A 22173-nucleotide genomic window follows, 5' to 3' on the forward strand; every position below is an offset into this window, starting at 1 on the left:
TTGTCATATAAAAAAGATATGAGAATTTATAAGAATTTATCTATAAGTATACAAAATGCTAGGTTCCTACGATCAATAGGACTAAAGTTAAAATTTTCTATTAATAAAAATGGAAGATTTTCTAGACGTTACAGGGAAATCCCAATTCGACGATAGTGTGGTTAAAATTACAAATCACTCCTATGTTCCCCATAACACTTTAGCAATAAATAATTCTGATGAAATTCGAATATGTATTAATAATCAAGATTTGCTAACTCTCCCATGTAGGAGTTATCTGTATATTAAGGGAGAAATTGAAAATCATGATAAAGGTCATTTTATAAATAATGCATTTGCATTCTTATTTGATGAAATTAGATATGAAGTCGCAGGTAAAGAAATAGACATTGTAAGAAACCCAGGAATTTCTAGTCTTATGAAAATATTGAGCTCTTACAATAAAACAACTAAATTGTCAAATGTGGCATTTGATTCTGACACGAATTTAAAAGAGTTCCATAAAAGTGGCAAGTTTAGTACTTGTTTGCCATTAGAACTGTTAATGGGTGTATTTGAGGATTTTAATAAGGTATTAGTAAATGTCAAACAAGAATTGGTGTTGAAAAGATCCAAAAATGATTTGAATTGTATATTAACAACCACTAGTGCTCCAGCCAGTGGTACTGCTGATGCAATTCCCAAAATTATACTTAACTCAATTCAATGGGTGATGCCACATGTAATACCATCAGATGGGGAGAAGTTACAATTACAAAAGATGTTATTGCAAAATAAAAATTTGCAAATTGCATTTAGAAGCTTAGAGTTGCATGAACTTCCATCATATCCCAATACTACAAGACATACATGGTCAGTAAAGACATCTTCAAGTTTGGAGAAGCCTAGGTATATTATATTTGGTTTCCAAACAGCTAGGGATAATAGTGCACGAAAAAGAACTGATGAATTTGATCACTGTAAGTTAAAAAATCTCAAAGTATTTCTAAACTCTGAATATTATCCTTATAGTGATTTAAATCTCGACTTTGAAAATGGAGATGTCTCTAAAGCTTATGAGATGTTTATGAGGTTTAGAGAGACTTACTATAATACTATCCCAGATCCTATGATTAGTAGGGCTGAGTTTATGAAGAAATATCCACTAATTGTAATAGACTGTTCTAGACAGAACGAAACAGTGAAGGAAGGAATTGTTGATATTAAATTAGAGATTGAAACTGCAGAAAATGTACCAGCAAATACATCTGCATATTGTTTAATAATACATGATAAAGTGTTTGAGTACAATCCTTTGTCAAATGAGATAAATAAAATGTAAATAAAAGATGAAAAACATTCAACAAGAATTGGTTGACTCTGCAAATCAAATACGAGAGAAATATAGAGCTTTAAAACGTGGCAAGTTTCTAGAGGCTGAAGAGAGGTTTCAAACATTCCAACCTTTAATAGAGCCATTACAAGAATTAAAAAAAATCGCCAAAACAGAGAGGCCTCGAATGGAGATTCTCCCAATGACTCCATCTAGAATACCAATAATACCAAGATTACAACCATTACAGCAATCCACCCCACAGAAATTAGATTTTGGTCTTTTAGCATCAGACTATTTAGGAAATTACCTCAGTAAAAGTAGTATGACAGACACTACATATGGTATTAGACGAGAAGCAAATAAATTTTTTATTGGAAATAAGGAAGTTGACATTGCCAATGATGATGTTACAATTGCAAATAAAACCTACAAGGGGACAAAAGGTTTGTGGCAATTGTTAACTTTAAAAGAACCTGAGGATTATACTCCGGCTGATTTGCAAAATTATAAAGAAATTTTGGAAGCTACAAATGGACATTTAAAGAGTTACAAAGATGGTGCACCAATTTCAAGTAATAGACATACTAAATATCTTAATATAATTAAACCTCTATTTAAGTCTGTTGGTGAAGGTTTGAGACAAGTGACTGGTAATAAAATAGACTATATTTATTGGGATGATCCTAATGAGCTTGTAGATAGGTTAAGACTTCTTTGGCTAAGTCGCCAAGCCGGTAACTCAGGAGTGGATAATGAAATAGATTCCATTATTGAGGAATTGAGAGAAAGTGGAATTATTTACTAAATAAAAATATGTTTATAGATAAATTTTATCGTTTATATAATCCATATAATAAGCCTGCAGAACCCAGGGCTAGTAGTGAACCTACTTTAAATTTACAAGACGATAGTTGGAATGGTTTAAACCGTAAAATTGGTAACGTTAAAGATGGGGAGTTTGTAGATGATGTATCAACTTTGGGACAGACATTAACTAGAAAAGGTGATGTCTTCTTACAAGGTAGAACTAAATATGAGTTTTTAGAATCTAAGAATAAAAATTGGAATGCTAAAAAACAGAAAATTACTAATGTGGAAAAGGGTGAAAGTTTAGATGATGTGCCCACTTTACAACAGACTTTAATACGAACAGATGGTGGTACATTTGTACAAGACAATAATAATTATGAATTTTTAGAATCAGAGAATGGTATTTGGAATGCTAAGAAACGGAAAATTACTAATATAGAAAAGGGTGAAAGTTTAGATGATGTGCCCACTTTACAACAGACTTTAATACGAAAAGAAGATGGTAAATTTGTACAAGACGATAATAATTATGAATTTTTAGAATCAGAGAATGGTGTTTGGAATGCAAAGAAACAGAAAATTAGTAATTTGATGGAAGGTACAGATAGTAAAGATGCTGTGAATGTTTCACAAGTTCCAAAAATGGAAGCAGGCTATTGGAGTTTTAATAGTAAAAGGTTAGTACGTGTTAAACCTGCCATTGATGACACTGACTGTGTTATAAAAGAACAGACTATAACTTTTGATAAAAAAGAAAAATGTTGGGATGCCAAAAAACAATTTATAAGAAATCTACCAGAGGGGGAACATTTGGATGATATTTGTCTAATGTCACAATCTATGCATTACGATGGATCAAAATTTGTATATGGAGAAAAAATTTTTAATTTGATGGAATATAATCCTGATTTATTAGTTGCTGACCCCACATCTTTGAGTGGATTTAAGTATATAGATAATAGACCATATATACCAGAAAACTATGTATTTAAAAGAATGGAAGATAATCTATTGATTGGGGCTAATGGTGATGTATTTAGAGTTACAGGAAAGGATGATGTTATAAAAAATGAATGAAATTGCATACGAGCTTCATAAGCCTGCAAGAAAGAATTTCATTAGAAGGTCTTTTAAAGTATTGGGTATAAACGAAACCATACAAATAGATTTAGTTGATATGCAAAACTATGCTAGAGAAAATTCTGGCAATAAATATATTTTAACTTTAATAGATACATTTTCTAAAAAAGCTTATGCTGCTCCACTAAAGAATAAGACAGGGTTAGTGGTTACAAAAGCCATTAAAACCATTCTACCAAAGGGGGTTAAAAACATTCAATCTGACAATGGAAAAGAATTTTTTAATCAATATTTTAGCAAACTAATGAAAAAATTAAATATTAATCACTATCACACATTTTCTACAACTAAGGCTGCAATTGTGGAGAGGTTTCAGAGAACTTTAAAGAATTGGTTATATAGAGAATTTAGTGCTCAGGGGAGTTATAAATGGTTGGATTTACTTCCAAAGTTAATTCGAAAATATAATAATAAAGTGCATAGATCTATAGGAATGAAGCCTAACCAAGTGAATGTTAAGAATAGTAAATATGTGCATGAGAGGTTGACTTCTAAAGTAGTGCAAGTTAAAAAGCCAAGATATAAGGTAGGTGATAGCGTAAGGATTTCCAAGTATAAACATGTTTTTAGTAAAGGTTATACTCCAAATTGGACAGGGGAACTATTTACAATAGCAGAAGTTAAGAATACAAAGCCTGTGACTTATATCTTGAAAGATGAAAATGGCAATATAATCAGGGGAGGCTTCTATACAGAGGAGTTGTTAAAGACCAAGTATAAGGACATGTATTTGGTAGAGAAGGTAATTAGGAGAAAGGGTGATTCGTTGTATGTCAAATGGCTTGGGTTCCCAAGTAGCCAGAACTCATGGATTTCCACTAAGGATGTCCAAGGGAGCACATCATGAGCCGGGAGCATGCCCGAGTTCACGCACAAACCTCACATGATTTTGAAAATATACATGGGAATGGATGTGGATTTGAAATTTTAATGGAGTTTGAACATTTATATAGGCTTGTATTAGACGAGATCCAGGTCTTTAAAAAAGTGGCCAAAAAAAGCTCACCATTTTCAGACGTGATTTTTAGTATTAACAAAAGTAGAAAATTTATATAGGGGTGTATAGGTCGAGAGCTGGGTCTTTAAAAAAAGTGGCCAAAAAAAGCTCTTCCATTTTTTTCTCATTTTTCCCCTATAAAAAGTGCCCTAAAAGTGCCTCTAAAACGCCGAAAGTGGGGTCATATTCTGGTATTATATCTACTCAAATCGCCTAACGAAATAGACAAGTAATTATGTAATACAAAATAAGCCTTGGCAGAGTGGTTAACACAACGTTCAACTGCACTTGATTGAATTGATTCTATTAACAATCGAATCAAATTGGAGTTAGAAGGTAACGTACCGGTATCTCGTGTCTAACACGTGTCGATCTCAACTTAACACCGAGGGAGTGAATATTATTTAACCATTCCTCTGATAAACATTGACCATTGCATGTAGCAACACGAATACAGTATCAAGTATCGTCTAAGCCGCTGTATATCAATTAGCCCGGTTTGAAATCAACACTTCTTGTGGCAAACGTCGTAACAACATTCAGTATCATTTTTCATGCATAAAGTGAAATCATAACTCATTGAAATGGTCAGCAATATGTCTCAAGAGTTTCAAATCCAATCCGTTCGTGAAATGTTCATGTTGGTGCGTGTATTTAAAGGCGTGTAACATTAACACAATTCCGATAACTTGTAGGTAATTGTTCACTCATTTTTTCTGATAATATGGTTGAATGAAGTTGCATATTAAAAGTAAAGCTGTCGGTTTTTAGAAAGTAGTGGCTGATTCAATTTTGGCACAAAACTCTGTAGAATTTACATTGTGTAACGTTTTGTGATTAATTTCCCCCTTTAATACAATGATTAGGCCTGTGACAGTTCTTCGTTGACCTCACGTATGTCCCGGGTCGATCCTAAAAAAATGTAAAGGGCGACTTGAGTTGAATGGAGGGGTGGAAAGTATGCCTATAATACACGCAACATCGTAGTGAGAACACACTCGAGCAGTGTTGCCAACGAAAAGTCCCTAGAAATCCCTAGATGTGCTACAAATGGCACGTGAATTACAATAGTGGCAATTAAGCAAAAAATCAAGTTTGTAGTAAAATTGCCAAAATTCACATACAAAACAGTAGGCTATTCTATAAACTTTCCAAAAAATGTTAGTAGGCTGCAATGGGGGGGATTATATTTGTTTATTAAAATAAATATCATAATAATGTACAGTATATGTTTTGAAATACAAATGAATGTGCCATCCATATATAAATCCCAAAGTACCCATGAATTTTTGTGAAAACCAAAAGTCACACCCCTATAAACCATATAAAATGTTCCTCGTCATGACTGCAAGTTAAATTGTACGTCACTTTGACAACTCATTTCATCAAGGATCCACGACGAGAGAAACAAAGTACACAATATTGTTTATTTTGTGAATAGATATTTTGATCAGCCACCTGTAGTAAGAAGAAAATTTACCATTTTTGTATGCATTCATCCATATATAAATCCCAAAGTAGGTACCCATAAACTTTTGAGAAAACTACAAGTCACACCCCCATAATCCTTTTACTTAAAATGTTCCTCATGACGAGAAACCTTGCGCAAAACTATCCATTATTTCATAAATTGGCCTTTAAGGTCGTAATTCATTTCTAAAGGGAACTTTCCATAGCCTATACCTAATGTTAAAAATACTACAGCTGTACTTATTTGTTTGTTACATATTCGTTCAATTTATAACCTTATTAAAATCTGGTGTGATTTTGTTTTGTTTTCTGTTTTGTTCATTTCAGCTTAAATTAACCAATCAATAGTTTTATCAAAGACTAGCTGAGTACCCGTCCTTCGTACGGGGTTGGTATACAATGCTTATTGTAGCTAAATACCCGTGCTTTGCATTTGCAATGAGAAAGGGCACGTTTTGAGAACATTTGGTTTACTATAATCTACGGTATACTATAGTATATAGAACATCTACCATAGCCATAATGTTCTACCACTTCACCTAAACAATAGAAAGAAGTAAAGTTCTCACACTCAGGGTTTTGTTGCTCCTTGGTTCAAATTAGCTGTTGTCATAAATGTATACAGAACTAATGGTGCTGCACCCTGTTGGTAAACCGTATAACCTTTTAATGCTATTGAATATCATAGAAACAAATTGTGTGGTTTGAAACAGCTGGCAAAATTATTTAATTCATTTTGAATATGAATACGCATAAGGTTAACATGGGAAACTCTAGAGCCGCTGGGGCGGAGCCCGAAAGGATTTTTGAGGTAATAATATGTCCATATGTTAATCGGGAATGTGAGCTATCATCATACCAAATTTCAACACAATCCGACCAGTAGTTAATGTGTGATTGAACTTCAAACAAACAAACAAACAAATAAACAAACAAACACACAAACTTTCACATTTATATTATTAGTATGATTACATATGCTAACGCAATTTGCGTTAGCATATGTAATCTTTGGTTTTATTAATACTTATGAAGTCAAACGGGGCGAAGCCCGTGGGTAACAGCTAGTTTATATTTTGTTTTAAAGTTCGTCTTAACTATAGGCCTAATTTTATTTCGCCCTAACTTAAAAAAAAATTATTTCTATAAAATATCTGTATGCCCATTAATTTATTTTCCCCAAGGAATCGTCTAAAATCTTTTGTCTCCAGAAATCCTCAGAAAGTATTTTGTCCCTAGAACGTCAGTACTCAGGTTGAAAATGTGTCCAGATTCGGGATAAATCCCTAGAAGAGGCAACACTGGGGGTGTGAGAGTGTGAGTGGGGGGTAAGAGCCCCCTCCCCCCCAGGGCAAGCTGAAGAGCCAGGGAGCGTCAAGGGGGCTTCAGATTGAACATATCGAAGGGGGCGACTCTGAAGGCTCTGAATTGACTGTTAATGAATTCACCCGCGGTGAAAACCCAAGCCATGTTTCATGTTTGCTAGTTTCGCAAGGCGGGTGCAATCTAGATTTTTTTAAATTTGAGATTTGTAAAAAGTAAGCCCTGAACTGTGGTATGCTACATAACATTTACTTAGACCTTGAACTTAATAGAATGCACTTGTTCATTATTAACAGTTACTTTGAAATATACTTATGGATAAATAGTTATGTAGCCTACGTTTTTATTTCATGGTGAATCAAATCCGCCCTTGAAGAAGGTGGATTTATAAGAAAGTGTGGCATTATAAAGGTGTTGTCCTAGACTTGTTAGTTAAACGTGCATATTAAATCACTTGCAAACATTTTATTCAATAGAAGCATGGTCCGAGAGAACTGCCTCACATTGATGTCAAATCCATCTTGGGACTAAAAACCATACTAAAATTGTTAAAACACAAAATTCAAACGTAATTAGCACCATAAACATGTTTTAAATTCTGAAAAGGGTGTTTAAAGTTGTTGCTTTTTGGATTTCCGTATTTCCTTTTTTCCAGATGACAAAATGCATGCAGTCATTCTTGATTAACTTATGTTCTGTATTTTTGTTATTGATGATAAGTTGGTCAGTTTGTATAATTCTGATCCGTTGTGTATTACTATATCACTAAAAAAAGAAAATAACACAAACAGATTCAAAAGCTTAATGGCAAAAGACTCATTGAAATGCAACCCATTTTATTCCTTCAAATAATAATTAGAAGTAATCTCTTAATGTTAATTTGAATTCCAAGTACCTAGTCTTACAATTTGAATAATTTGTTGTGAATGATTATAATTATTTAGTTTATAATTTTTATTTAGGTTAGTTTAACGGTACTATTCAAGACTAAGACATATTGTCACTGAATAATAAAGAATATTTGATTGGTGATGATTTGATGTAGACCTCGTTCCGGTACAGCGGTCTCTTAATTTTTTATTTTCAAGTAAGATTTCCGCAAACATTAAAACTTCTCAGGTATTCTACCCCACCACTCACCACCAAATAAACTACTACTGTTGAAATCAACACAACAATACCGCGTCATATGTAGTTACAGACACAATAACACGGTGACTGTCTGGCCAGTAGCCAAGGTGGCTCGTCTCGTGGTTTGGCTTTAGTTACTTTGTGGTTACTACGACCTTGGGAACTAAACACGAACCGTAGACGTAAATGTCTTTCTGTGTACAGATTGTCTACCAGTCCATGTATAAATGTTCCATCCAGGCACAATTTTGCTAATAACACATTTAAATGTCTTCGTCTAGAAACAACGGTGGTTTGATTCGTGAGGCGATTTGGAGAATTTCCCCGAGTGAAATTACATAAATTCTATAAGCCTAAATACAAATATACTACAGTCTAAGCGTTCTAAGTCTATCCAGTGGATGTAGGCTTAGGTCGATTCTTTATCGGTCGATTCTGTGTAAGGACCCAAATACCATTGCGATAGATATTAGGCATTTTTTATTTCTAAATAAAAACATGTTTATACTTCTCAGTCGTAATACACATGCAATAACACTATCTATGTCAAAGAATTTAAATACATAAAAAGTTTTCTCTCGGTTATACATTCAGTTAGTTATGTTAGGGTTACAATGAGCACACCTGTCTCTGATAGCTGTTGTAAAGTGTTACATCGATCTGCCATTGAGTCTAGCTAGGCTCTTGTGGGTGGCAACTAAGACGGAACTGAAAGCTCGCACGTGTGACATGCGGCTAACGAAGCACACTATGTGCTATTTGTGTCAAGGCTGTAGGCACAACCACCTGGCCATTATGTACACTTAGTCTGCTGCTTAATATATTGTGGAAAACACTAGTATTCTACTAACTCGAAACACGTGTAACGTAATACTACTTTTGAACAAGTGGTTGATGTTTAGTGCGTTCACAGATGAGACGTGGTTTGGTTTTCGTGGTGAGTTCCACAACGTTCTGCAAATCAGAATCGTCAAAATTTCCTCTTCCTTGCATGATGCAGCGTCTGTGGTTTTACCAGTCAATGACATAATATGATACGCAAAGAGAAACGGAGAACCGGCCACTCTGGTCCTAATCTGCATATAGGAGTTTGGTTAGGTTAAATATTATCATTTTCTATTCATGGTAATACTCTCTAGAAATCATGTCTAGTGCATTTTGATAGTCTTTGAGCGCTGGAAAGATATTTTTCATTCCACTATAGCTATACAAAGGGCATTTACGTGAGAGATGTGTTGTCATTAACTCCTTCAGGCTAGGGCAGTTCACGTTTAGCGTAGAAAACAGTTCAGTTGATTGTAAGAACCGTGATTGTTATAAAATTATACACCACTGCAAGAGTATTGAGATCATGCAATGACCGAACAGAGATCTACTATCTCCAGATCGGCTGTGACTTACATCCCCGAATCCCTATGTATTTATGGATTGGCTGGATGCCAATATTGAATCTTTAATTTAGGTACGAGAAGATGTTTGATCTTGATTGATTGACAGCGAAGTCGTGATACTAGTGCGTTAGGCACACAGTGAACACCAAGTTCTGATTTAAAATAGCATTATATCCGTTGTTTTGTTCGGAGATGTATGACATCGTTGGATTTAACACCGATGGTGATGGTTTGATTTGATATAACCGAAGAGAATGTATGGAAGCCTACAACGAGCCCGTTTGGTTTCAGGTAATGGCGAGCGAGCTTTGTTCCAGTTTGAGACTGAAAGACAAGGATTTGTCCGGCAAGTTACTGCAAGTTGTAGAAGAACACGGTGCAAGTTCTACATTCGTGATCGCAAGTTTAATGTGGAACGCGACAAGAACAAGCACCTCAATTTGTCTAGTCGCGCTGCAAAATTCATCCACGCATTATCAGAATGTAGCCAAGAAGTTGGGATTTAATTTAACCGCTGTGGATAACAAGACAGTCGTTTTAGACCCTGTTTGGGAAAAGTCTTTAACGGAACCAACAAATTTAGAGTTGAGTCGTCTCGATGGAACTTTGTACGAAGACGTGAAGACCGCTTTGGCTTCGATGTCTGGAAAGAAATGCCTCATTGTTGACGATCTGAGTGTTTTGATAACTGCTGGAGTGGATTTGGCGGGAGTTGTCAGTCTCTTGCAGTGCCTCAGACAGCTGATGGAGGACGATAAAGACTTGTCTTTGCTAGTTTGCTCACATGTGTCGGAGAACTGCGAAGACCACAGACTCTTGGCTGACTTCACTTCCCACGTCGCCGACCTCCGCGTCACCGTGGCGCCTCTCAGGACAGGGTTCTCGACCAACGTGACAGGCTCATTGGAAGTGGTGGATAATCTAGAACCTATCTTCGGGTCTGCCAGCGATAAGAAAGTGTTTCACTTCAAACTCACTGATAGACAGATCAAAGTGTTCGCGCCTGGAACTGTTGGGGTGTTCGGGAGATAGTTGGATTAAACTCTCAAATCAAAATCGTTGTTGTTCCTTCACTTCATGAATTCTTTGTTGTAATTACGCCATCAACTCAGCGAGTTTGAATATGAGAGTTCAAAACTCCATGTTACTTTTGTAATGTACGCTTATCTAACTTTTTTGCTCTTGTGAATATTCGTGAAGTGTATTCTGTGGTAAGGCGTGGTTAAAATAAAATGTCTAAAGCATGAAAATTTGTTCAATAATTTTCCTTTGCAGTTATATCCGAGAAATTTACAGTTTAGACCAATTTGTTAGCTGTCATATCACTTAGCTGGGTCATATCATATAGAGGACTATGTAGCTTGTTGATGGTTCGAAACAAGGCCCAGATGTCTTGACAAATGAAATAGCAGATCTTATTCAGTAACAATGCTACAATGATTATTTCATTTAATCATAATCTTGCATTCATATTCAGTTTAAAATACGCACCTTAGTATGTGTCGATTTCTCAAAGAATTGATGATTGATTAAATCTAAAGATATAAATCAGATATCCAATCGATCAAAATGTGGTATAACACATTTCTTGGTGTAGACCTAGGTATAAACATATAAAAATATTATATTTATCAATTCTGATTTGTTTTACACGAACAGCAACTACACGCTGGTTGTTTGGGCAATAATTTGCTTCACAGACTTAACTTAATGATTTTGTCTCAGACTACAACTGTGTGGAAACTAGAGTGTACAAGTACTTCCTTGGAAGAGTTTATAAGTGAGTTGCCTTTGCACGCAATCTTAACGACCGAGCGTGCGAGGTGAAACTTGAAACCTGCAGTGCTGTTGTTTGTGGCACTTCAGACATTTACCTGCAAATAATGTATTATAATTGTTTATTTTAAACCTTCGGGCTTTGTTTCCAACTCAAAATTCGTCTTGTATGTCACGAAATTAACTATAAAGACGAAAATGTTGTTCTCTTAGTTTTTATAACACTATGATTTTGTTATCTACCTAGTTGTACATGCCTAAACTTATACAAGCTTGTTAAAAGTGTTATTTAGCATTGCCATGCCATTGTAGCTTAATCAAGTTAACTATTTGAATTAACAGTACTTCGGAATTTAAATCAACTACTTAAATTTAGAAATTGCTACGTGTACAGCGTAGTTATAATATGTATGACTTTGTGTCAATTTACTATTTTAATGTTTCAGTTTACAATCACTGCGAACAATATCTTTTCCTATCGATTCAAATAAGGAAGAATAATTATAGGTGTTATTATCGACCGATATTACTTTATGACAACTTCATTTTTCTTCAACAAGAACTAGAAGTGTTTACAAACATGTGTGTAATGTGACACCCCAAAACATAAATTGCAACATTTGCAGTCCTTAGTTAAACATCGTTAAAATTAAACAATATGGCTACCCATGTCAATGTTCGGCATGTTGTCAATTAATTATGTATAGTTCTAGTTAGTTAGTCAGAATCTGCTCCACAAAGCTACTCAAGGCATATAAAATCTATATTTAGAAGTGTTCAAGGAACTAAACGCCGAACCGTAGTTTTAGAATCAGATTCTGGTCCCATTGAGATAAGGCCAGATTACCCGCACACTTCTGTCATTCTTGTGATTAAAGATGTCTTGGTGTTATCAGACACGTTATCGCCCTCTACACATTGTTAGTATAACTCTCACTATCACAGTGACAACATAAGTACAACTACTGAGCTTTGGCTGCAACTCACTTAAAACTCACTCACTTGTTCACTTAGCCCATATTTCAAATTTATTTTTTTCTTGAGTAGGAAATACGTGGCTATGTAGACTTTATGAAGGTCCTCGACTGGTTGGGTAGTGTTGGGTTGGCGAGTATTAATTTACTCGCCTTACAATCGAAAGCTTGTCGTTCGAAACTGGATCCAGCTGTTTCTGAACAGTGTGATTTTAGCTAAAGAATCAGCTGATCTTGGTCAGTATCAAAACTACACAGATCAACCTAAAATCAGGTACAAGTAGTTCGGTTGTCTACTTGCAGAATCCAAGTAAATAGTTCATCTGGATCGCATAAATTGCAGTATCCAGAGTCAATGATGTACCTGTTTCTTGGAAATGGGATATCTACTTCTAGTATCTAAAGTCAATGCTGCATCTGGGTCACGTCAATGCAATGTCTAATTGCTGTATCCAAGGTTAATGATATATTTGATTCACATAAATGGAATCCCTATTTACAGTATTGTATCAAGTAAATTGGTACGTCTGGTTCAAGTAAATGGAATGTCTACTTGCGGTATCCAAAGTCAATTGTTCATAATCATAATTGGTTATTAGTTTTGTAGCAAATAATGCTCAACGGTATCAATCCGGTTGATCTTACCTTTTGTTCTCTATTTTGTTTTGTAATGTGCTAGTTTGGATTTTTTATTGATAACACATATGTTACGACTTTTGCTTGTCTTTTTATTGTTATGTTGCAAATACTGTCATGGCAAACAAATAAACCATAAGGCCCATGTTAAATTTCTTAAAAGCTTAAATTCGTGTAAGGAAGTTGTCAGAATTGTGCCATTTTCAAATCTAAACCTTCCCATAGTTGCTTAGTGTGTATATATGTGCTGATCGCTTCAGCCGTTCAGGAGGAGTATTAGTAAAACAAAAGACGGAGTGTTTCGCTCACTTCGCTCAATAATACATGGACGACTGTAATAACGACACAAGTAAGAGGCGAACGATTAGGACAATAAACGTGACACATACTTTCTCCCGTGAGCGTGTCAACAACCTTTAAGCTGTAAACGGTGGGAGTTGTTATGATATTTTATATGGAAAATCTCAAAAGTTGCAATAACTTTTGAACCGTAATGTTAACAGCCTTCGGTGGTTTAAATCAAATTTTAATCAAACCCGGCTTTTTTCAAAAATCCTAATTTCCTGTATTTTATGGGGGTTTTAATGGGAAAATAAAATAAGTTGCAATAACTTTTGAATTGTAATTTGTACAGTAATATGAGTTATACCATTTTGTTCAGAATTTAAAGGAGGTAACACACAATTTTCTTTTTAAAAATCTTTAGAGCCATTTTAGAGAAATTGTATATTTCCGGTTTTTTTGGGGGGGGATGCTTTCCTTTATAACATCCTCGCATAGGTGAGGTAAAAATGGCTACCAACATAAAAAACCGAAAAGTTATTGAAAAATACCTTTTTTAGACTATAGTTTCGGAATCGTTGGAGATGGGATGAAACTTTAAATGTAGAAAATTTGCTATTAATTTGAGGTTATTCACATGTAAGTTCTTACTTTTTCCTGTATTTTTACAATTAGTAATCTTAACGTAGATTTTAGGAAATTTTTGGAAAGGGGCGTATTTTTATTAATCTGAGATTCAAGTTGTAATCCTTCTCATTTATGTAGGTTGTTGAAATAAAATTAACTGTAAGGCCCTGAATGTTAGACATTTTTTAATATCTTGTTCATGAGCATCAAGATAGAATTATTTTTCTTAAAAATGTTCAGTGAACAAATCTTAGAAATAATCAAAACCTAACATACATTTAAATTTGAACATTTTCCAAAAACTACCCCTTTGATGCATTTGGGAGATTTCAAAATAATTTCCCCAAATTCAACGGGGTAAAAATAGGGAGATTTAAGTTGATCTGTTTTTCGATTGACCTGGTCGTTATACTGTACATTGAGCACACGTGGTCTCCCTCACCTGTATTTATACAATTTAGTAACACACCTTGTTTAAGGAGCTATGTTATTTTGAAAACAAGTTTTTAGATGGGACAACAATATGCAATTGACATTTTATGGTAGAAGCACGCCTATAATGACGCCTGAAAGATTGTTATTTTGTGTTGGTGAAAAGGTGGAATAACAATAATTAAGTACCTGGGACCGAGCTTTGCTCAGGGAAATCCATTTACTATTACATAGGCCTAATAGTAGTAGTCTTTGTTCATTACTATTAATCCCAATGGTTTTCATTAATATATTCTTGATCTTTAAAAAGTGTAGTTTTTGTCAATGATGTATTAAACGTTGTTGTGTGTTTTGATAAGCCAAATTCAGTACAGTAATCATCAAAGCAGATACTTTATTGGTTTACATTTTCGTTGGTTTTTGGAAGTATGATAATCCTTAGGGGGATTTAGATTTTACAAATACTCCATTGATTAACTTTCTTGAAGAATAAGGAGATGCAACCCTGGGAGTATTGGAGCCACCAATCGTCTTTTCGATCTACTCCATTGGAAAAGGATAGTATAATTTTAGTTTGGACTACACGACGTTTGTGGAGGTGAGGGAAATCCTCCCTTTTCAAGTGACCTATCCGTGTGTTCATAACCTATTACCTTAAGGTTATGTAGGCTAATCTATATAAAATATAATATGTGGGCCAAATACATCTAGGTTAGGATGGATAGTTAAATGTAGATTTAGGTCACTGGAAAACGAAAGGAGTTCCCACACCTTTCTAAACGTAGTAAAAAAAAACTTAGCGTAGGAGGAGTCCATCAAACTAATATTGATCCACAGTTCCTTCGCAATTGTAAAATAAAAAAAAACCAGGATGACGGTGTGCTATATTAATGCAAATAAAACATGAAATAATTTAATATGCCACCAGGGAACTGAATGATTGCTCGGTCTTAAAATGGTCTGGAAGCATTATTGAAATAGTCTCTAGGAACTGTATAATCTATAGCCAATACGTAATAGATGATTGCTACCCATGACTAGTGAGCACTGAGCTGGCCTACACCGACAGTTGTTGGTTGCAGTTGGCGTGATTGTAGCCTTACGTGAGTGTTGTTTTTATAAACATCGATACATTAGTGGTGGCTGTCGTTAGCGTAGTGGCCAGACTGCTGTGGACTGAAACCAGGGGGTAAAACACGAAGGAATTGTTTGTTACGGTAGTAGTAATCATTCTACAACGAGAAAACTTGATACTGACGTTTTATCCCATTTCTAAGTCAATTCGTGATCGATTTCGTTAGTTTTGCCTGACGACAGTTAAAGTGCGAAAAGAAAAAATAAAGTCTTCCCTGGTGTTTACACGCTTAAATGTTGAGAGGGACTAGAGGGAGTATCCGTACTTTTGCCCTACTCTGTATCTTGCCTCTCTACCGGACATTGGCCGGTGTCGGCGTTGCAGTCGGTGAGTAAAGATGCACAACGCGTAGTGTGAAGGACACGTCAGGCGATAACAGACCTGTGACGCAAACTGGACACTGGACAGTAACCAGCAGTGGTCATACGTCCGGTCTACTATACCATCTACTAGCCACCATCCACAACACAACATCTGCTATCCACCATCTACCATCCACAATCCACCATCTACCATCCACAATCCAACATCTACCATCCACAATCCAACATCTACGAGGCATCATCCAACATGGGCCATCCACAACCCAACATCTGCTATCCACCATCTACCATCCACAATCCACCATCTACCATCCACAATCCAACATCTACCATCCACAATCCAACATCTACGAGGCATAATCCAACATGGGCCATCCACAACCCAACATCTGCTATCCACCATCTACCATCCACAATCCAACATCTGCCATCCGCAATCCACCATCTACCAGGCATCATCCAACAACTACCACCCATAATGCACAATCCACCATCTACGATAAGAGTGTACTTTAAGTCGAAAGTACCACTTCATTATTTTTTTACGATTCTGATGCTCGAAGTCTTGAACTTCTTATAGACTAGGAAAAGTTAAAAGATCAACCAAATGACTTCCTTTAATAGTACTTTTACTTATCTATTATCTGCCTTCATAGTTATAATACTGTTCGTTTTCTTTTTCCATTCCTAACTAGTTTATTTAATAATAATAAACAAAAGTAGAAATAATAACAGAAATTTGCGTTAAAATAATAAAAAAATCCCATCTATTTCGACCATTTGTTTCCAGTTTTTCTTAAAGAGATCATAGATTAAAGAGTTTCTCATGGAGTTTGTTACTGTTGAACTTTTATCATGAATTTTTCACGCCTTGATTGCTAATGGGGGCAAAGTTATTCCTATATAGTTACCAAGTAGTTAATTAAGTAATATAACTAACAGATAAACTGAAGTGCACCAGGTTTGCGTGACTCAACTCATGTCAGCCAGGAGATGCAAAACTACAAATGAGACCAGTTATCTGTTTTTTACTGTCAAGGCTAAACAAAATGGATTTAGGGGCGTGACCAGCCTCAAGCCCAAGATATCAATGATGAGAAAATATTTGTCAAGTAGGATTAATGAAAGTCGCAAATGTTTTACTCGTTCCGACACAAGCATAAATTATAAAAAAATTGTTTTGTTTGACATACGTTTTACTATTTAGCCTATCCATTTTCCTATAGCGTATTACGTTTTTTCATTTCACAAATGTAGTGAAAGTAAAAGAGCGATTTAAACACATACAGTAGGCCTACAATACACATTTAACGTTTTAGCCCCTGGCTTATCATATTATTAAGCAATTCTACCAGGTATTATTAGGATAGTTGACGTAAAGTACACTTATAAGAAGTGGAAAATGAAAATGGGCCTAAAAACTAGCTGTTACCCACGGGCTTCACCCCGCTTGACTTCATTAGTATTAACATATACTAACCAACAGTTTTATCTATGGTATTAATAAAACTATTGATTGTTTACTGCTGAAATATACAAAACAGAATTATTCAGTACCTAATACAAACAAATAATCACACCTGATTTTAATAAGGAAATAAATTGAAAAAATAAAATACAAATAAGTACAGCTGAGATATTTTTAACATTAGTTATATGAAAAGTTTTCTTTAGAAAGGAATTACGACCTTAAAGGATTTGAAGGATAAAGGAATTGAATAGATATGCGCAAGGTTTCTCGTTATGAGGAACATTACATGTAGGTATATTGTTTATGGGGGTGTGACCTGTAGTTTTCTGAAAAGTTAATGGGTACTTTGGGATTTATATATAGATGAATGAATACATACAGAAATGCTAAATTTTATTCAGACATGTAGCTGATCAAAATATCTATTCATAAAATAAACAATATAGTGTACTTTGTTCCTGTCGTCGTGGATCCTAGGTGAAATGAGTTGTCAAAGTGACGTTATATAACTCGCAGGTCCCAAAATTTTAGAAGTATTAACTCAAAGAAAGCATTTTTTTTTATTTAACATATCTTCTACTACATGCTTAAATGCAAATTATATAAAACAAATCCCATTCCATAAAAATCAATTGTGTGTGTGTGTGTGTGTGTGTGCATGGATTAGTAGCGATACTGTATTAATTTGTCAGTTTGCAACTTTTTCAACATTCCTATTTATTTTGTATGCTAATATTATAATCCAGCCTCAGATCGACCTGGTCAAGTGGTAGAATGTGGGGATTCAGCCTTCAAAGTCCCGGGTTCAAATCCCGCTAATCACCAATGGATTTTATCTCAGTGATAATGCTCAACCCTCTAGGCCTAACATGAAGTAATGTGTAGAATGTAGAATGGCTCCAGGGCTAGAGCCTTCGTTCTGGATGTGAAAGTGGGTCATGAAGAAAATGAAAAAAATCATCACTAGTACACGAAGCAAGACCAATTTTACACCTGGTCCGATAATGAATGAAATACTTGTTATGTTATAATTTTAGGAATTAAATGTTGTTGGTCGTTTAAAAGTTTAGTTGTAATGAGCTCATTGTTTGGAATACACAAGCTCCCTGTAATAACCTCGTGAGGTCGATGTACTGAGTATCTGGGATATTTGAGGCTAAATGGCTACTAATTGCTTCTGTCGATAGCAACACCACTACCAGTAGCTATTTCGAACCTCTGCCGATACCAAAGGATCTGTTTGTAGAACATCTTTGATTTATCTTAGTCATTTTGGACATTTCTAAAGATGCCATGGTAAAATATTGAACTTAGGCACTACCGGTACAGTGATTACAATGTATGTGTGTGAAGAGTCTGACTGGGCGTGTAAGCTTAATGTTTGTGCATTTAAGTTTATTTGTCTAGGAGTAACATGTAACATGTTCTCCTTTTGACTAATCTTCTGCCACGTTTCAGTTCTGAAAGAGGAGGCGGGTCTATATCCAGGGACCTTTAAAGCTACTTTAAAATAATTAAATCTATGTAATACCAAGGCAAAAATTTGGTTCGGATTTCACTATAAACTGTAGGTGCCTTAGTTAGTTGCCATTAGCTGTATAGGCTATTAATTAACAGCTGTGTCTAAGAAATATGTCGGCATTAGTCACTAACAAGACTACAAGATCGTGCCACCCATCCTACACTCATCTTTATTCATACTTGGCTTAAAATACCTACTATGTATCGTCATTTCAATGAAAAGGAAAAGTATTAGATGAATACGGTGATAATCTCCAAATTTAACCGTCTGCCCACGCGTATTTGGGTATATAAGGCTTAGTAATTTGTTCATAAACTGTTACAGTTTAATTTTTCTGCAAACATTACGTCTACGAGTTGTACACGAATGTGGGTTTAGTCGTGGAAAAAATATATTCCTATCCTTGTCTGTGGTTTAGTGCATGCCTCCTACTTCATCTCAATATTTTTGTCCTAAGTCAGTCGAAAGGGGAAATAAATATTTATATTTCTCTACACACACAGAAGTACAGAATGTCTTCCAAAATAACCTCCCTGTTGTAAATGAAAACACTGGTGGTTGTTTCCTCGCCGACTACTTCTATTTAACTCGTTTGTATTTAACGATAGACAATTGAAGTTTATGAAAAGTAGTACATCGTATAACGTAAAATTCCCCTAAAGAGTTATGAAACGTAGATTCTCTATCCATTATTACCCTCTAAAAACCAAACGTAGAATCGTCTGATCCGCTTATTGCTACTACCGCTCTAAATAAGTGATTAGGATAGTCCGCGGGGAGGTTGGACAAGTGAGTGACGTGACGGCTACCGTGGAATGCGGCCCTCGCCGAGACCGGTCGTGGAATGTGGAATGCAGAAAGTAGAATGCAGCGATCAGCGAACTGGGAACTGGGGTGAATGACGGCAAACACTTGTGTAGGCCAGGCGTAGGCGCGAGTCCAGCAAACACATGTAGTGAACACTGAACAGTGAGTATTGTTATACGGACGTGTTGGCCTTTACTGGATAGTGGAGATGAGTGCGAGTGTTGTCAAGTGTTTGACCATAGAACGTGATCATGCAGTAATGTACAATACCTGCGCTAACTGACGTGCAGGCGATTGAGTTTGAATTTCCTCTTATTAGTTCCAGCCTCTGAACTCTAGAACCCACTAAATAGTTTCTTTATTTTTGTGTGCGTATTTTTACCAAAGAAAATTTTGAACACGAACATTTGTTAAAATTGTTGAGCAGATTGACTAAATGACATATCTTTATTGTGTTGAGATTTGATTTATTTAACCGTAGCTCGAAATTCGGCGTACACAGTAGGTGAAGGAGTGATTGGTTATGGTAATTTGATTTAGCTTTAGCAAGCACGAATTAATCATAAGATTGCATTAACAAGAGCCTGCGAATTTAATGATTGGGTAATGGGTAAATTTGTCTTGTCATAATCTAACAAGAATGCGAAACAATACATGGAAGGCTGTTAAAGGACTTAAAAGTCGGAGTTAAAAACCCTGGTATATGATAGATGTAGCCTCAAGTAGCAAAATTTGTTTTCAATTTAACAAACTCTTGTTTTTATTTCTCTTATATTCCGTTTAATTACTGACAAAAGCGGTGCGTTTACGCTTTTTCTCGTAATACTGCAGTAAAAACAGTCGTTTTGTATACTCGCATTTCGGGTCTTGAGTACCATTTAGGGAGTAAAGGAGTAAAACACCCTTTTAGTCCAATGTCGGTAACCATTTTAAATTTCGATTGCAGCAATAGCATGTATCGAAATTATTTATCGATTTGTTATTAGGTTATTTTTTAGCTTAGGGTTGCTCGCTCATTTCCCGACCTCGGCTTCGCCTCGATCGTAAAACTTGATAAAGGGCCACCGATGAAATATACTACATCGTAACAAACTAGGACCAAGGTTATATCACCTGCAAAATGTTTACGCTGACAAGTCATACAATTTATGTATACCGTATAATATAGCTGTACAACTTTATAATTTTTTGTTAGTCTCGTTTGACAAATATTGCTTTGTTTGACTTTTAATAGCTAAAGAAGCCGCCCTATTCTCCGTATCTGATTGATCTTGTTGGTATTTATTGTTTACCCTGTATTTATTTGTTGTTCTGTTGTTGTGTTGCAGCTCCTGTCGGTTAGCAGAGCGTCTGAGCAAGTATGAATGAGTTGGATAGTCTACGACAGGAAGCAGAAACATTAAAAAATGCCATCCGAGTAAGTCAAACTCCTACTTTTACTTGTGTCATAGATAAAAGGAGTATAGACAGAATGTATATGTCTGTAATGACAGGAGTATGTCTACTTCTTTTAATCTATGCTTGTATGTTTAATTAACCTTAACACGTTGCCAAATCACAACCATTTTGTTCCTTTAGGGTATGTGTACAAACTTACAACAATATAGGCACGATTTCAAATATAATGGATGATATTTAAAAAAAAATCCATTCGAGTGTTTTGATTTTAGAGTTTTAAGTTTTATTTTAAAGTTATAAATGATATTCAGAATATAGAATGTTTATGAACTGCATTCGCCTTTATACACACACGACAGTATACAGCTTTAATCTGACGATAAAATACCTCATATTTTAATAGGTACAGTACAAACCATTAGCGGTGTTATAAGAAAAATTACCGTATTAAATACATTCTCTGTAGTGAGAGACGTTTGTGTTTTTACATTTTTGTGACGCCTAGTGCTCTTTTTTTGTAAAACGTTTGAACGTTTACTGTTCTGAAATAAAATAGTCGTCTATTCCGGTTTGTGTGCTGTAGTTTGCTTTGCTTACTATTGCTGGTTTGTGTGTAAAATGGTTGGTATATTTTAAAACGATCGATTAGAGGGGTATTTTGTTATCAAAGCAGAGTGTGACCTGTAGCATTGTAGCGTGTAACGACCACGACCGACGACTGACTGGCGCCTACAAACACACGCATCACAATAAAACTATATGAAGTGACATGCAGCAATTAACAATACTATAAATATAGAGTTTACCTTTAAGAAATATAAGTCGTAGGTATGTAGCAATATAAATGCGTATGATTTCCCAGAGTTAATTCCATACTATTCTCGTGTTGGAAAGTGGTTCTTGCCGTAGTCCCTATTAACCGTGTGGACATTGAATGTATACCCTATATTCATTGAATGTAGGGTATATATTCAATGGTGTGGACAACCAACGGTAAACAACCGGGACCCACACCCCCCGGGGGTGTGGGGGGGCCAACACTTCGCTTTACGGTCACCAGAAACCAAAAAGTTCGTTCGAATGAGTGTTGTACCCTAAAATCGGTATGGGTTTTATTTATCTAAAAAGGTTTCTGTCACAATTTTAATAATCTTGATAAGACTATGGGCAATTCCTAATGCCATTATATGTTTGGGTACAAAAGCAATTAACT

General features: G+C 35.4%; 2 protein-coding genes across 2 annotated transcripts in view; both read left to right on the forward strand.

The window, feature by feature from the left end:
- Positions 1–22173, forward strand: part of LOC128989563 (guanine nucleotide-binding protein G(I)/G(S)/G(T) subunit beta-1) — a 62288-nt gene that overhangs the window by 20194 nt on the left and 19921 nt on the right. The window contains exon 2 of the mRNA XM_054411462.1: positions 20891–20979. Within this exon, the coding sequence (XP_054267437.1) occupies positions 20923–20979 (57 nt within the window). The 5' untranslated portion in view covers positions 20891–20922. The remainder of the gene's footprint in view (positions 1–20890; positions 20980–22173) is intronic.
- On the forward strand, positions 9872–10609 carry LOC128989518 (elongator complex protein 6-like). Its single transcript, XM_054411416.1, has one exon. The coding sequence runs from the start codon at positions 9872–9874 to the stop codon at positions 10607–10609; it is 738 nt and encodes a 245-aa protein (XP_054267391.1).

Source organism: Macrosteles quadrilineatus, unplaced genomic scaffold, assembly GCF_028750875.1.
Source record: "Macrosteles quadrilineatus isolate MER2022 unplaced genomic scaffold, UCM_ALF_1.0 Scaffold_3__2_contigs__length_128488019, whole genome shotgun sequence".
Lineage (NCBI taxonomy): Eukaryota > Metazoa > Arthropoda > Insecta > Hemiptera > Cicadellidae > Macrosteles > Macrosteles quadrilineatus.

Coding starts and splice junctions, on each gene's coding strand:
- LOC128989518 (XM_054411416.1), top strand. CDS start 9,872: ATGGCGAGCGAGCTTTGTTCCAGTTTGAGACTGAAAGACAAGGATTTG.